Source organism: Elgaria multicarinata, chromosome 13 (assembly GCF_023053635.1).
Source record: "Elgaria multicarinata webbii isolate HBS135686 ecotype San Diego chromosome 13, rElgMul1.1.pri, whole genome shotgun sequence".
NCBI lineage: Eukaryota > Metazoa > Chordata > Lepidosauria > Squamata > Anguidae > Elgaria > Elgaria multicarinata.
In genome coordinates, this window is record NC_086183.1 from 27,373,703 (window position 1) to 27,389,779 (window position 16,077).

General features: G+C 45.5%; 1 protein-coding gene across 2 annotated transcripts in view; it reads right to left on the reverse strand.

The window, feature by feature from the left end:
* The window catches only part of CADM4 (cell adhesion molecule 4), a 121,108-nt gene extending 105,816 nt beyond the window's left edge, over positions 1-15,292 (reverse strand). Inside the window, exons 1-2 of one of the 2 annotated variants that reach the window (XM_063140341.1) lie at positions 15,287-15,292; positions 5,358-5,462 (exon numbers count right to left, since the gene is read on the reverse strand). In XM_063140341.1, coding sequence (XP_062996411.1) covers positions 5,358-5,436 — 79 coding nt within the window. In that variant the 5' untranslated portion in view covers positions 5,437-5,462; positions 15,287-15,292. Of the gene's footprint in view, positions 1-5,357; positions 5,493-15,286 lie in introns of those variants that run through there. The other variant, XM_063140340.1, reaches the window with a different exon arrangement.
* Between the last annotated feature and the right edge of the window lie 785 nt (positions 15,293-16,077).

The following is a 16,077-nucleotide window of genomic DNA, read 5'->3' on the forward strand; positions in this document are numbered from 1 at the left end:
TAATCTGGGCATTTCCTGCAACCCTTTCCAGCATAACTCTTTGTTTCTTCTCAGTGTTTTTAAACTGTGAGGGCCCACACCCTTGGGAGTTGTCACTCAGGCAGTTGCTAGGGAAGGAGCAGACTCCTTCCTGACCCCCCAACCCCAGACATGGTATTAAGACAAATGATGGATGAGACTTGTGCCTTCTCTTTTTGGTCGCTAGGATGGATGACACCAGGAAGTCCAAGTGGCAAGTCAATAAGCAAATTTGCATGCAGGCCTGAATCATTTATTTCTGAGTGTGGAACTGGCATTCTATGGTATAGAATTTGGGCTCCCTGTGCACTAGAAAGTGAATAAATCTTGGGACAAGAAGCCCACTAACTGGCAATCCACACGGGTTGGGGCTTTGGGGCTAGCCATAGGACCACTTAGGGACACGACTACCACAGGGCGGGATGGCCAGCATTAACCAGTTAGGTATACCCACTACCAGCTCAAAGGATTTAACTTTTGATGTGCCTCAGGAAGCAGTTTTTTAGAGGCTTGGGATACTACTCTCAGCTATGCCACAGATACTCAGTGCAACCACATTCCCATCCCCTCCTCTCCCTATTTCTCTGTTCCTGTTTGTAAAGTATTTCAACAGGGACTCTTTGTAGGGCAGAGGAAGTAAATCACTTACCTCATTTATAATAAAGCTAATAGAGAGAGAGTGAAATGCAGTCTGTGCATGCTCTGAGGCACCTTTATTTCACATTACACCATCCAGAGAGAGACTCTGCAAACAGGATCCAGGCTAGAGGCCTAGTGAAACCCGGCATAGATGGAGAACTGTTTCTCTTGCATTATTCAACCTTTGCTAGAACCCAAAAGAGCAATGGAGAGCAAGCAGGAGGCTGCAAGAGGAAGGATCTGGAATGCTATAAAAGAGTGCTCCAGGAAAACAAAAGCTAGACAGCATCCCGGTCCCATCACAGCAGCTATTTTACGCATTAAGGAAAGATGCTGTTTTTAAAAGCCCTCCTGACAATTAATGCTGGCATCAAACAGAGAAAGTGTTTTGTAAGCACATTTGCATAAAAGTCCCAGTTGCACACCCACGTGCCCCCCTGCACACATCCGTTTGGATGCAGATTTGGGAGTGTGTTCCCATGGCAGGGGGTCTCAGAAATTGAATGGGTGCTTTAATGTGCACATTAATGACCAATGGTGGGAAAGGGGAGAGTGAAATTTACTCCCTCTACCAGGAACAACAATACTGCTACTCAAACAGGATTGTCAGATCCCCTCCCCACCAAATTTTGAGAAGCCTCTCTTATTTCAGATTACAGCCCTATAGATGGTTCGCCCTCCTTTCAGAGCCTTGGATGCTCCATAGAATAGGAATGAATGCCCTTTGTTTCAAAATGCCACAGCTCTAGAGCATTCCTCATTTTGAAGAGGCAACCTGAGCTATGAGAGATGTCATTTTTGAGCTACTGTTCCTTACTCCAGAACCTCATGCTTTGTTCCTCTCCCCACCCCACCATTTTCAAAGATCAGAGCTTCGTAGAAAATAACAGCCATCTTTTACTTCAAGCCCCACCATTCCAGAGAATCCTTTATTTTGAAAATGTTCAGCTGACAAGCCTCGCTACCAAATCCTTTTATTTTAAGTGACTGTCACTTGTTCCTGGGGAGGAGGGGAGGGGAGACAGCTGTGCAGAAAGAAGTGGAAATGTGGGACTTAAACCCAGTCCGGTTTTAAAATATACGAATTTACAATAGATAGTGTCTTTGAACACATACAAAGTTTCTTCCCCTGACAAGCAAACTCATGCATCTGGGGTTATACAGAAGGGTTTCCAGGTCAAATAGTGCAACATCTAAGTAGGCCTGTATGCCAGTACATCTTCAGAAATAAAAGCATTGTGTACATTTCTTGTTTCAACCCTACAGTGACAAGGCTCTATAATTATAGCCACTACTGATCAATATACCTGCTTTGGAGACATTTTCATCTGGCAACGTTATATCCCACACACCAGAACATCTGCTTTCATGATGAGAGAAGACGGGGGAACTTGGGGTGGGTGGGGAGAAGGAGGAGACAAATACATATACACACACCCCTCACTGACCTAGAAAGTAGATTTACTCCAGCTATTGATTAAAGTGGAATGCAATTACCCAGTGCATGGACCTGCTGGCTCTGATAAGAGAAGGAAGAGTTCATTGCAAAGTCACAAAAATTAAAGTGAAGACCAGTTCCCATCCCAGTTCCATTTTTTGCAATCAAGTTCTCACCCCTCTCACTCTCCACCTCCTATCAGTTTTTCAATTCCTTCCTCTGTTGGCTGAGTATTAACCCCCTCCTTCATGCTTTTCCTTGCAATCCTAAATGCATCTCAGCTGAGCAAACCGTTTCCTTTATCAGCCAGAGCTACTGCCTTTCAAACGTCCTTCGATACCTCAAAAGTTGTCTGTATATGCAGGGGGGGGTGTTCTTACTGTTGCTAAAACAACTCCTTCCCCCACCCCTTAGAGAGCAAAAGAAAGCGCACCACCTTTATTTTGAAACACACACACACCCTTTCCTGCTTTGGGAAGATTAGCCAGCCTGGAAGAACTGGCAAAGATTCCCCTGAACTTAAGAGGAAAGAGCAAAACCAAAACTGAAAACCAGTCTGACACTGAACTGGAAATCCCCTTATCCTTTGGGTAGAAAAAAAATGTAACTCTGCGTTTGGAAAGGCTTTGCAGTCTGCAACCCAGAAGTTTAACAGGCCTACCCACAAGAGGTGAATTATTTGTTGAAATTGGTACCCAGATCCTGAACACGCTTCCTAGAGAATAAGAAAATTCTATTGATGTCACGGACTTTACATCCAAGGTAATGTTTTTCATATTATAATGTTGGTCCCTGCTAAGAAAAATCTGTCCACTAAAGAGTCCCGTGGAAGTTAAAAGCTTGCACACACCAACAAAGTAGAGTAAAATTGGCCCCTTTACCATCTTTGCATTTCGCAGACTTTTAGGACCAATACAAAAAACACTGTCAATTGTAGAAAAAGAAAGTCACTTTGTGATGCTACTGAGCCAGGGTGCCTGGGAGGCCATTTGGCTAAACTTCTCCACCATCACCACCTGTCAACCTGGTTTCACATGGCAATGAAATAAACCGAACTATTTTGGAACTATTTGGGGAATAAAGCATTTCCCCATCAGAAAATCATATGAGAACCAGTTCATAGAAGCTGGGAAGAAAGGCATGAAAATGTCTCTCTCACACACAGAGAATTGCACACCTGCAAACACACACAAAGCAAACCCCATGTGCCCTACGCCAAGCTCAATTCATCATCCCAAGCCTTCGGTTGCCTGCTTTATAATTGCATCCTTGAGCAGTGAAGGACGGAGAGGTGGACAGCTTGCAAGAAAGGAACATGCAACACCACTAGGGAGGTGCGCACCTGAAAGGCCTGCAGGCTTGGAACCTTCCTGGAACTTCTGCCTGAGCAAAGACTGACCTCTCCAAAGAGAAATTGATTGATTGATTGAGATGCCAGCCACTTGCAAGTAAAGTTCAACACTCTCATCCATGAACTGCAAAAGAGCGAATCAAAGGCTTGGAACCTCGACCTTTTCAAGGAATTCTCTCCATTTCAAGGTGGGAGAAAGGGATGAAAGCCACACACGTCCCCTGCTTTAGGTCTCACACTACCGGATCCACAATGCAGTTAAGCTAAAAACACACAAATTTGGAGTCAATGGGATGTTGTCTCAATCTGCTTAAATGCAAGTCTTTCAGCCTAACTGGGCTGTTGATGGGGCTGAAAGGTTCTTTGTGGGTTTGGGATTTTGATTTTATTTTTGGTTAAGGCTCAAACATATTTTCCACGGCTTTGTTCTCTTTCCAGTCACCCCCACCCCAATGCTTGCTGCATCAGATGGGAATTGAAGGATACCCAGGAAGGGGGGCGGGGGAACGCCATTTTCACTTGTGCTTGTTCCTGTAATTTCCCCCATTGATCAAAACAAATGTTTGAAAGGTTTGTTTAGAGATGGGGGCCAGCCATCAACCCGTCTTGAGTCCCATCAGAGGAGGGGGGGACAAGAAGAGAAAAAGCTCCTCCAAAATGTGGATTCACTCAGAGGTCGATGACAGTACAACCAGGCAGTCTTATATCCTAGTCTACAAACTCAAGGCGCAGGCTGGGATAAAAGAACGAAGGGAAAGAGAGAAAGAAAGAAGGAGGCAGGAGAGAAGAGATGATGTAGCTATTTAGATACCCTTTTTTTTTTTTTTTAAGAACTAAGATCTATTTGGGGGTAGGAAATTAAAACGTAGGAACTGAAAATTGAAATACACAACAATGAGCACAAGGAAACTATAGGAAAAAATAAAATGAGGAATTACAGCCTTTCTTGACACAGCGCTTGAAAATATAAACAGGTTTGCATGGGAGAGACAGTTCAAGAAACTGCAAGGTGCTCCCCCACCCCACCCAAAGACATAAGCAAACAGGGTTACCATCTGTCCTCCCCATTCAATTTAGGAGTTGAAAGGGCACTAGTGCCCAAACCCTGGGTCACTGTAATGCTCCCCCACCCCCCGCAGCACACAGCTAAAAGAAAGTGGGTAGAGAAAGAAAATGGGTACCCAATCTACTCACAGGTCGAAGGACAAAGTATGGTCAGGAAGGGGTACAAAAACCCTTCAACAAAGCCCAGCGAACACTACCATCACTGCAGTGACAAGAAAAAGGGGGTGGGTGGGAGCTATGCCATTGTTCCCCCTATATATATATATACACATTCACACACACACACCCCTTTGCTGCAGCAGCTGCGAATATTAGGGTCACACAATGCGGGCAGGAAGGGAGAGGTTGCCCTTTCCTTCGCCACGGCCGCGATCCCGACTGGGAAACGACCCTTCGGAAGGAAACACAAAAAGGCAGGACCGGCTCTGTCCTGCTGCTGGCCGCGGGTAGGATCAGCGACTGCCAACCACCCTTCCAGACGCGCACTCCAAGGAGTCGCTGCCCGGGCCAGGCTTGGAAGGCTGCAGAAGGTGGGAGAGAGAAAGGAAGGAAGGAAGGAAGGAAGGAAGGACGGGGGAGAGGATCGGAAGAGAGGGGCAGCTGGAGAAAGGCTCCTGCTGCTTCAATGGTGCCCTTCTCGATCGCATGCGGGTCCCCTGCACTCTTATCCTCCTCCTCACCCCCCCTCCCCTTGTTCGCGTGCAGCCGGTTCTCTGGCTCTCCGCAGGAGCGCATCCAAACCGTAGAGGACAAGCGGGTAACGACAGAAGCAGCAGCGGCAGCAGCCGCCCCGGGGTGGGGGAGAGGAAGGCTCGCCGGTATGCCCGCCCTCTCCGCCGCGCTTACCTCTGCCAGCCACGCACAGCAATAAAATCCCAGCCGCGGCCACCAAAGGCGAATGCCTGCCGCTCCCTGCCGAACGCATCCTGCCTGCCTGCCTTGCCCGCCCGCCTTCCCCTCCGGTCTCTCTTTCTCCCTCTCGCCGGCTCTGCACCTGCACTCGAGCTCCCCCAGCGTTAATCTATGCTAATGAGATGCGGGGAGGGGGGCAGCCAGTGGCGGGAGGGGGCGGGGCCTGCCAGGAGAAGAGGGAGGCAACTGTTTACAACTCCCATGCGGGAGAGGGAGGGACGGAGGGAGCGCGTATGGGAGGGGCTTTAAGGGGGCAGGAGCTGCTTTACCCCACCCCTCCCCAGCCAGGGGAAAGAAAGGGGGGGGAAGCTCTCGCTCGCCTCCCAGGTTCCTCGGCACCCAACGTGGAAATCGCTGGGATTTTCTACTGCAGCAAACTCTAGGTTTTTAAAAAATAATAGTAATTAATAATAATAATATATTTGCTTCATGCACTGTGTTTATTTATTAGCCTAGTCCAGTGGTTCCCAAAGTGGGCGGTACTGCCCCCTTGGGGGCAGTGGGATTGCATAGGAGGGCGTTAAGAAGCAAGGGGGCAGCAGGGGGGCGCTCGAGGTAGTCTTTTCCATACCAGGAGTTTTGGTTACAGAAGGAAATTTCTGATCGGTATTCTGTGTTATGGAGAGTGGTTCAGAAGCTCCTGGTTGCATTTCCAACGTCATATGTGGTGGAATCAGGGCTGGTGCTGCCATAGAGGCAGCTCAGGCGGCGGCCTAGAGCGCCAAGCAAAGGAGGGCGCCAAACGGCGCACCCGGAAGTTGCTCTCCTAGAGCGGCTTCTGGGCGCGCTGTTCCAAAGCCGCCGCCACCCCCAAACCCCAGCGTCCTGGCTTCGAAGCCAGCGCCCGGCCAGAAGCCGCTCCTGGCTACGAAGCCAGGACGCTGGGGTTGGGGGGCAGGGCGACAGCTTCAGAATGGTGTGCCCGGAAGCCACTTCCAGGCGAGCCACTTTGAAGCCTCTGCCCCGCCCCCCAACCCCAGCATCCTGGCTTCAAAGCCAGGAGTGGGCGTGGGGGGCAGGGTTTGGCTTCAGAACAGCACGCCCGGAAGCCACTTCCGGGTGCGCCGTTTCAAAGCCCCCGCCCCCAACCCCACCGTCAGAGAGGGCGCAGGGCGGCTTTAGTACGGCACGCCTGCCTAGGGCGCAAAATAGTCTGGCGCTGGCCCTGGGTGGAATGTGGTTTTAGTGTTGTCTGCCTACTTCTCTCCAAAGAAATCGACTCCAGATTACTAAACGTGGTGATTTAAGACTCATGTTAAGTGACTTTAAACCAGACATTGGGAAACTGGTATCACTTCATCAAGCCCATCCATCACATTAAGAATTTACAGAATAGTGAGGTACTCTACCCTGGTTACTAAATGCGATATCTAATATTCTTGCTAAATGACTATCAGACTTTGAAAAAATGATATCACTGGATCAAGTTCATCAATTATGTTTAATTGAATAAACTAAAAAAATGTAATTGATTTTGAATAAATATTCAATTAATTGTTACTGTTTTGAATTTTATTGTTATTATCTTCCTTAGTGGGTCATTGAAAACCGCTATTCTGAACAATGGTTTTTATAGTGTAGGGTGAGGGGCGCTGGGCATGAGTTTGTGGAACCAAGGGGGTGGTTACCTGAAAAGGTTTGGGAACCACTGGCCTAGTCTGTGCCATCCCAAACCAGCGTCTGAATTCAAAATCAATCTAAAATAGTAATCCTGTTCTACTAATGTAAAAATAATAATAAAAATAAGAAGAATAAGAATAAGTAACTGTACTGAGTGTAAGAAAAAAATTAACAGTCATTAGTGTAATTCCTTTATCAGGTAAATCAGAGGAGCAGAAAAAATGTGCAAACTCTAAACATCTCTAGATCTTGAAAGAGCAACATTTTGTGACCTTTTGTTTAACCTAATAAAGGGATTATTCTAATATGGATTTTGAAATAATGACAATGAAATAGCAATCACAAGATTTATACAGAAGCAAGTGCCCTAAAAATATTCATGCAGTAATGCATGTTAAAATCGGTGAAATATGTGTAAAAAAGCATATACATATGTAGGTGCATAATCCATAGGAAACGGCTCATGCAACCAGACTTTCCCTCTTACAGGATATTTAATTCTTGGTGAAGTGTCTTTTTGAAAAATCATTTTTCCTGCCAAAATGCAATGCTAATGGCTTTTTCATGCATTCACATCACTGCTACATCCTAGCCATTCAAAATGCATTGTAGTGAATTCCTATGCATAGAAATTCTATCTACTAATCATGTACATGGCATAGTTGCTATACAGCTCTTAACAATCCTTAGCTTGGTCAGGTTTCTTTAGTTAAAGCTCAGAGCAAAGTTCTACACTTTCCCCCATCTTTACAGATGAGAAAGTGGAAGAGCGTCCATTATAGCCCAGTATAAGTTCAGAACAGGAATAATATGCAGTGGGTTGCTGTCCACTGAAATGTAAAAAGAGTCCAGTATAACATCCTGTCTCCCACAGTAGCCAGATAGGAAGCCCACAGTCAAATATTCCCAGTAAGTCTATCTCTCTGCTCATAAGCAGGAATTCTAGCTCCTGTCCCCTGCTTTTTCTTTTTTTAAATTCAGAAGTCTCCAGCCCAAACTTTGGTGTCTGAAGCAAAACATTAAACAAAAAACCTATGCCATAATTAAAATATAATATTGTTGCCCCTTTTGTTGTTATTAAACTTTTCTTTTTTAAAAAAGTTTGTAAACGATGTCAGCCCACTTCAGCATTGTCGTCGTCGTCCACCCCGTTTTTAATGCAGAAAGGTGGGATATACATTTTCTATAACAATCAAATAAATAAATAATATTAACTTAAATGAAGGGCAGTTACTGCCCTTATATCAATCTTCCCCGACATTTGTGTTGGACTTCATTTCCCATCCACTCCAGCCCCCATGGCTGGGAGTTATAGTCTAAAACTTCTGGGGGACCCAGGTTACAGGAGGCAGCCCTTAAATGATACTCCAGAATCTGCCATAGCAGACTGCCTCAGCATACCTAATGCTCAGGCTGTCCTCCCGCCATTCTCCCTTCCTGCTGCCTTCCCCACAACGCCTCAGATGCAACCAATAAGGATTAGTTACCCGTAACACAGTTTAATCATCTCTTTTTAAACTTAGAAACGGTACAACAGTTGATCCATTCAATGCACATTTATGGGTGGACCGGGGACTAAGAACTGGCTACAGCATTACTTTAGCTTAATGACAGGGAGGGGGTGGGATTTTTTGGTATCCTTGCGTGCGGCTGTGTTGCGCCCCCTTGTGTCCCGGCTCTTGGGACAAAAGCCTGAACTTCTCCATAGGAAAGCTTGGCCCTGGGTGAATGTACAAAAGCCTCTCTAGTAGGCTGCAACCCATCTTCTGGGATCAGAGGCCCTGCCTAAATGCCAGCCGTTATTATTCCTTTTTTAATGCTGCCTTAACCATCAGAGGCTAGGATTTTACTATTTTCAATCATTAGGCAAAAAACATTTAATGCTTCAGCAGTAAAAGCTCTTCCTCTTGGTTGTTAAACTGTTATTGCAGTTTGGAATGGAAGTGGTTACGAGCTCAGGGTCGGGAAAATACCACCTTCCCTTGCGCCAGCTGACTGGGGGAAGACTTCAAACAAGGAGGTTACATCTATAGTTTCAAATCAAATTTTACACCACCCCTCTTTTTTTTTTTTTTTAAGGTTGACTAATCCAGGAGTATACTTAAAAGTATATTTAAAAACATATAAACCAGCCACCTAAAGGAAGTCACAAATAAACTATCTTAAATAAAAGAGCTGAATAAAGACAGAACAGAGGGGGAAAGTGCTACTTGTCAAAACGCAATGATTGACCCACCTCATCAAATGCTAGGCCAAATGAGATCTTACGATGCTTCCAAGAAGCTCGAGTTCAGGCTTTGGCAAACCTCCATGAATGAGTTCCCAAGTTGCAGAGCAACCAAATTCCTCTCTCCGTGCACCCATTATATTTCTAACCTGGCACCTTGACAATATTGCCAAGAAGGTTCCCTTGGACAAACTAAGAGATCACAAGGAGACAAAAGTAAGCAGGAGACCCCTTCAATTTGCTGGCCCTCATCCAGTATGGGCAGTTTGTCAAGGTGGAATGGATGGATGGAGCCATCAACACATCTTGTTTAATGTTCAATTAAAAGCCACAAATTTCAGGAGGAGGAGAGAAAGGCAGAGATGAAAGGCAGACATTGTCAGGGATTCCAGTTATTGATCCATGGCCTGAGATTGGGATGTAACCTGGGACTGGGGTGTGCTCAGGCCTCAGGGCTCTCACCAGGCAAAGCAGGGAACAGGAGTATACAACATCTGCAACTGGCAGTCAATAAGTAGCATCTGGATTGGCCAAGCCTAGACCTGGGAGAGAAGGAAGGCAGACATGACAATCTCTCAACACAGGTAAGTAGGGTTTCTGATACCTGCATAACTCAAATAAGTGAGCCAAGCTACATATTACAAGGGAGGCCATCTCTTTTCCTTTCAAGCTCACTCATCAACCTGACCTTGGGAAAGCTCTTTCACAGTCTAAAATACAGGTCCAGGCCTACCATCAGGCAACTGAGGCAGCTGCCTCAGGGGCAGTAGAGCAGAGGTGGGGAACCTCAGGCCTGGGGGCCAAATCTTGTGCACCAGGATACACCAGATGGCCACGTCTCCTTCTCCATACCCCAACCCCTTTTCCCCAACCCACCTTCATCTGGTGGTTTCCTGACTTTTGTGCAGCTCCCCCGGACTCCACAATTCTAAAAGTCTACAATGCCTCTCTTAAGATTTAGTTACTTGCAGAAAGGGGTGTATTTTGCCTTCAGCCCCAACCACCACTGGAATGCAGCCCGTCAGCTTCTCCAAAGCTGAATTCGGCCCGTGAGATGAAAGAGGTTCCCCACCCCTGCAGTAGAGGATGCTGCCCTGTCGGCATTATTGAAATTAAGATTCAACTACACATCTGACCAGTTTTTCTGTATGGAAGCTGCCATCTTTGCCTCAGACAGCAAAATATCTTGGCTCAGCCCTGCCACAATACAGTGCATAAACAAGAATTTAGGCAGCTTTCAGATGAAGGGCTCTTAGCGCTATCAATCGAAAGGCAATGTGCAGCTATTCTATCTTTTTACCTCCTTAACAGATTTTTTTTCCCTGGTAAGAAAAATATAGAAGCAGCGGTGGGAAAACATAGGAAGTGTACAAATGGAACCCCATGAAAAGCATTACAAAGGAGGCAGGGCGATTGCACAATGAAAGTCTCATCTGAAAACACCCTTAATGGATTGGGGGGGGGGGGAGTGAATTCACTACACAAAAGTTTCAATCCAATTGTCCTTTCCTCTCATTTCTGGCTGTTGCAATGTCTGATGCTTTGACAGAAGAGAAACGCCAAGATCATTTGGGGGTGGGGGAGATAGAATGACCCCACAAATGAGATACCAGATTAATTCAAACAAAGACGTTCAATAATTTATCCAGCTCTCTTTTGAAACCAAATGAGAAGCTTTGCTACAGCAACAACTGTTCTTTGGAGACTATTCCAAAACAGTTTAAATGCCAGATTTACAGCTTTTAGTCAATAGAATTGGCTGAGTTTTTCAGGCAGAAATTATAATTTGCCGAATTTCAGCATATTTCACTGCAGGTGTTTCCTCTCTACTACCATCCCAAATGTCCAAAAGCCCCCCAGTAAACTAATTTGACTTTTTAAAAACGAAATACCCCTGATCAGGGTGGAGGGTGGCTTCAGCGGAACCCCCAGAACTATAATAAGACTCCAGTTTTGCAGCATGCTTCATTAGCTGATGGATTACAACACCAGCTAATTGACCAAAAAAGCAATCACTGACAACTCTAATGAAAACAGCCCCGCTTTAATTATGTAGGTCTTCAAATGCTTGTTCCTAAAAAGTATAAGGGCTTGAAACTGAGATCTGTACAGTTATCAGTGTGTTGGTATTATCTTTTTAATGGTACAGTTCCTAGCCTTTAACAGCTGCAGTACAGGCAGAAATGCAACAGCAGCCCCTTTTCACAGCAAGGCCATGCTGAATGAAAAACACATTAAGGGATTCATTCCTTAAAAGAAGAAAATTGAACCCCTTAATCTCAGATGTCTGGATGTTGGCTTCGCTATTATAAGAATACACTCTGCACATGCTCAGAGACACACAGCTCTATCACTACAATCCTTATTGAAATTAAGCCCCAGAGAAGTAATTCATTATTTCAATGTACAAAGGAATTGTGTGGTGGTAGTGACCCCTCTGGTTTAATCAACAGGCTGAGCTGTGTTACACGGCAATCCCAGCGATGTTTATGAGATTTACAGATAACACAAAGTTGTATAGCGTAGCTAATACCTTACAGGACAGAAACAAAATTCAAAATTATCTTGATAGGTTAGAAAACTGGGCAGAAAACAATAGAATGACATTTAATAACGACAAGTACAAAAATCTTCATTTAGAAAAGAAAAATCAAATACACAGGTATAAGATGAGAGATACTTGGCTTGACGATAGTATATGTGAAAAGTATCTTGGAGTTATAGTTATCACAAGCTGAGTATGAATCAGCAGTGTGATGTGGCTGCAGAAAAGGCAAATGTGATTTTCAGCTCAGTCAATAGAAATATAGTTCCCAAATCACAGAAAGTAATATTTTCACTCTATTCTGCCTTAGTCAGACCTCACCAAATATTGTGTCCAGTTCTGGATACCACAATTTAAGAAGCATTCAGATAAATTCGAATGTGTTTAGAGAAGGGCAATAAAGATGATCAGAGACTAGAAACTTCTACAAGGGAAGATTGAAGGAACTTGGTATGTTTTACCTAGAGACAGCCAGCACATTGCTCAGAGATGTACTAGTGGCCAGGGCGGTGGTCTACCTATTGGGCAAGACCTGTCCTCTTGCCTGGCCTCCGTCAGTAACAGACCCCCACTGCGTTTGGCCCCAAAGACAGCTTCCAGGCAAACAGCTTCCCAAGGCAGCCCCATGTTTTTATCTTGGTTGTGCTTTTATACTGTATTTTATATTATGGTTTTATACTGTTGTTTTATACTTTGAATTGTCTTAATTTTGTAAACCGCCCAGAGAGCTTCGCCTACTGGGCGGTAGAGGAAAGGAACCTCTCGTGCAAGCACTTGAGTCATTGCTGACGCTGACGTTTTCTTGGCAGACTTTGTAGTGGGGTAGTTTGCCATTGCCTTCCCCGGACCCCCAGCTAGCTGGGTACTCATTTTACCGACCTCGGAAGGATGGAAGGCTGAGTCAACCTGAGCCGGCTGCCTGAGAACCAGCTTCTGCTGGGATCGAACTCAGGCCGTGGGGAGAGTTTCGGCTGCAGTAACTGCCGCTTACCACTCTGCGCCACATGAGGCTCATCATTGGGTGGTATAGAAATGCAATTAATAAATAAGAAAGAAAGAAAGAAAGAAAGAAAGAAAGAAAGGACGTGATTGCACATTTCAAGTACCTAAAAGGTTGCCACACAGAAGAGAACTGCCACCTCAGAGCTGGCCGTACCATTACGTACCATTTTAATTTTTGTGAACCGCCCAGAGAGCTTCGGCTATTGGGCGGTATAAAAAATGTAATAAATAAATAAATAAATAAATAAATAACACGGCCTCATGTACCCGCATGAAGCGGCAGAGCCAGAGAAGTGGCAAATTGTCCCTGCCGCCATCACCACCTCCACCAGTGGGTGCCCCAGAGAGCCCTGCCAGTCATTTTCCCAGGATGCCATTTGCTGCAGCAAGACAACGGGCTGTCTGCTGTTCTCAGCGAGGGCCACACAACTCCCGCGAGAGCTCAGCCAAGTCTCAATTGGGCCCAAGAGGCTGCTTCCTCCAGGCGCATGGCATGGCAGCAAAAGTAAGATGGTGGGGGAACGTACGTTATCTCTTGCTTCAGGTGGCAAGAGAGCTTGCACCTGTTTTCTATCATCCAAGACTATAGGACAAGAAATAATGGGTTTAAATTACCGGAAGGCAGATTTCAGTTAGAAATATTTTCTGTTTCTTCCCTCATCCTTGGCTTTGTGTCCTGATGAAGAGTTCTGAAGTACCCCAAAGCTTGCACATTTTTGTGGAATTTCGGTTGGTCCTAATAAAGGTATCACACAACTGTGGATTTTGGATCTCCCGGCCGGTCAGCCAGACAGCTTTGTTTTATTTTGTTTTGTTTTTCTCATCTGTGTTGGGAGATCTTCAGCCAGCAGCCCTAAAAGAAGAGGAGAGCTTCCAGGCCACCACCACGTCAGGCTCTGTCTTTTCCTCGCAGTGTGGAGGAGAAAGGTTAACGAGAGTGTACACTTAATGCTGAGACAAGCAGGAGGATGAGGAGGGCAAGGAGCTACCAAATTGAACTGGGCAATGGAGCAGAAAAAGGCAGAGATGAACGGGAGGCGCTTCGCAGATCAGAAGGCTGGAGGGTCTGAGTTATGAGGAGAGATTAAATTGGTCCAGACTAGCTAAACAGCCAGACAGTGGAATGTAATAGTCTATACAGGAGACACCTGAGCAAGCAAAAAGGTCATGCATGGAGAGAAGTACTTTGGCACTTCTAAGAAAGATGGAGAGGCTGACACCAGCAGCCAAAATCTGGACAAGCTGACATGGACGGATTCGCCACAAGGCACGCCAATGTTATGACCAGCCTCTGCTTCTGTGCTTTTAAGGAAACCTTGATCTTTGGATATTAGCAGATCATGTTTATCGCCATGCGGTAAAATGCCTCAGCTGCTTATTTCTGCAGATCAAGCTGTTGAAAGCACAGGAACAGGCAAGAGCAGATTTTTTTTGTCTAGTCAGTTGGCAACAGTAGGCCCAACTTAGACCTCTCGTATGCATGTACTCCACAATCATGTCAGCAAACTCTGGAGCAGACCTTGAAAAGGGGGTGCCTTGATTGCCTTGCAGGGCCCCTCTGCCTATAGAACTCACAAATACACCTTATGTATTAAAGCTCCAATCTGAGGATGACCAAAGATATAAGAAATGTGCAGGGCTGTGCGGGTTGAGTACTCAGGAAGAAACATGAAAAAGCACCTTTCCTATGTATATTTTTGTAAGATTTAAAAAAATCTATACCCTTGCTTTTAAGATGGGTTGCATTCACGATAATAAAACATTAGCACCATTAAAAAAAATACCAGTAATTTACAGAGAAACAGCAAACAAAGAGGAACAGCTGCAGCAGTGCCAACAAAAGCTGCAAAATATCTGATGACAAGCTGCCAAATACCGCCCCACAAAAGCCATTACGGACAACTATCTATGTGTACTTCAGCAGCCTTCCAGATTTGAACTACAATTCCCACCATCCTCAGCCAGCATGGGGGTGATGGAGGTTGCAGTCCAACACATCTAGGGGGGACCAGATTGGAGAAGGCAGCAGGACAGTACCCACTTGTCAGGCTTCCCCTCACACGAAGTAGGTCTGGGAATGTCTCCTGCCCCAAAACCTGAAAGAACCAGTCAGTGCAGATAACACAGAACTGTATGGTCTAACTCTGTATAACGCACCTTCTTATGATCCAATATAAAGTTCAATTTCTATCTGCTTTTTATGGATAGGACTACATTCTACTGATGGCGCTGACCTGCAGTACACACACACCCCAACCTTCCCAGTGCTCAGAAGGAAGGGGGAAGCCCTTGTTTTTTACGCTGGGTCAGGCCACTAGTCCAACTCTACCTGAAGATACCAGGAATTAAACCTGGAACCCTTTTGCATGCAAAACCTGTGCTGTACCACTGAAATATAGCTCCTGCCTCCAATTTTAATTCAGAAGAAAAAGATGTGCATCTGCTATCAGCCGTTTTGGGAAACCTGACTCCCCTCTGCTCCCCTGCAGAGTGGAAGGAGAGGGAACGGGCAGAGGCCCATGAATGTCACCTTTCCCATGCCATGGCCCAGAATTTTCCTCAATAATCTTTTTGCTCTGTGGTTTATTGGTCTTTTACATGGCGTTCTCCTTCAAGCACAGCCAGCTTTCATAAGCTCTTCCTTTGAAATGCGAGTCGGTTTACATTTGAGGAAAATGAATCATCTGACGTGCTGGGGGAATTTTTGTTAAGGGTTTTTTTTTAATGTTGTTACTGGGTTGCCTGAACTCTCTCCTGGCTCTTTGAAGCTTCCTTGTGTAATCCACAGTGACACCAGGGCCTGCTACCGACAAGGGGTTTAAGTTTGATTGATCAGAAGATGCCCTTGCTGTGAATCTCAAAAAATGCAAACACTGTATACACACAAATGTACAGAGGAGCATCTGACTGAAGTTGGTCTCATAGGTACACACAGAGTTCAGTTATCAGCTGCTGCTGGAGTTCTCCTGAGCGGAACATTTCTAGATAATACAGGAATCTGCCTTGACGGAAGTCTTTGGCCTGCGGACTTCAGCAACGAGCGGGGAAAGGGTCAAGACTGAAGTGTCTGCATCGCACTCTGACATCTGCCAAGTATAGCTTCTGCCCTGGTAGTTGTATAATGAAGACTGTAGAACAGCCTCAAACAAGAACAAGGTTCATAGATTCAGAATATAATAGGATTGGAAGGGGCATCATGGATCATCCTTTCTAAACCCACTACAAGGCAGGGAGGTGATTGCCAGAAAACATACGTAAAC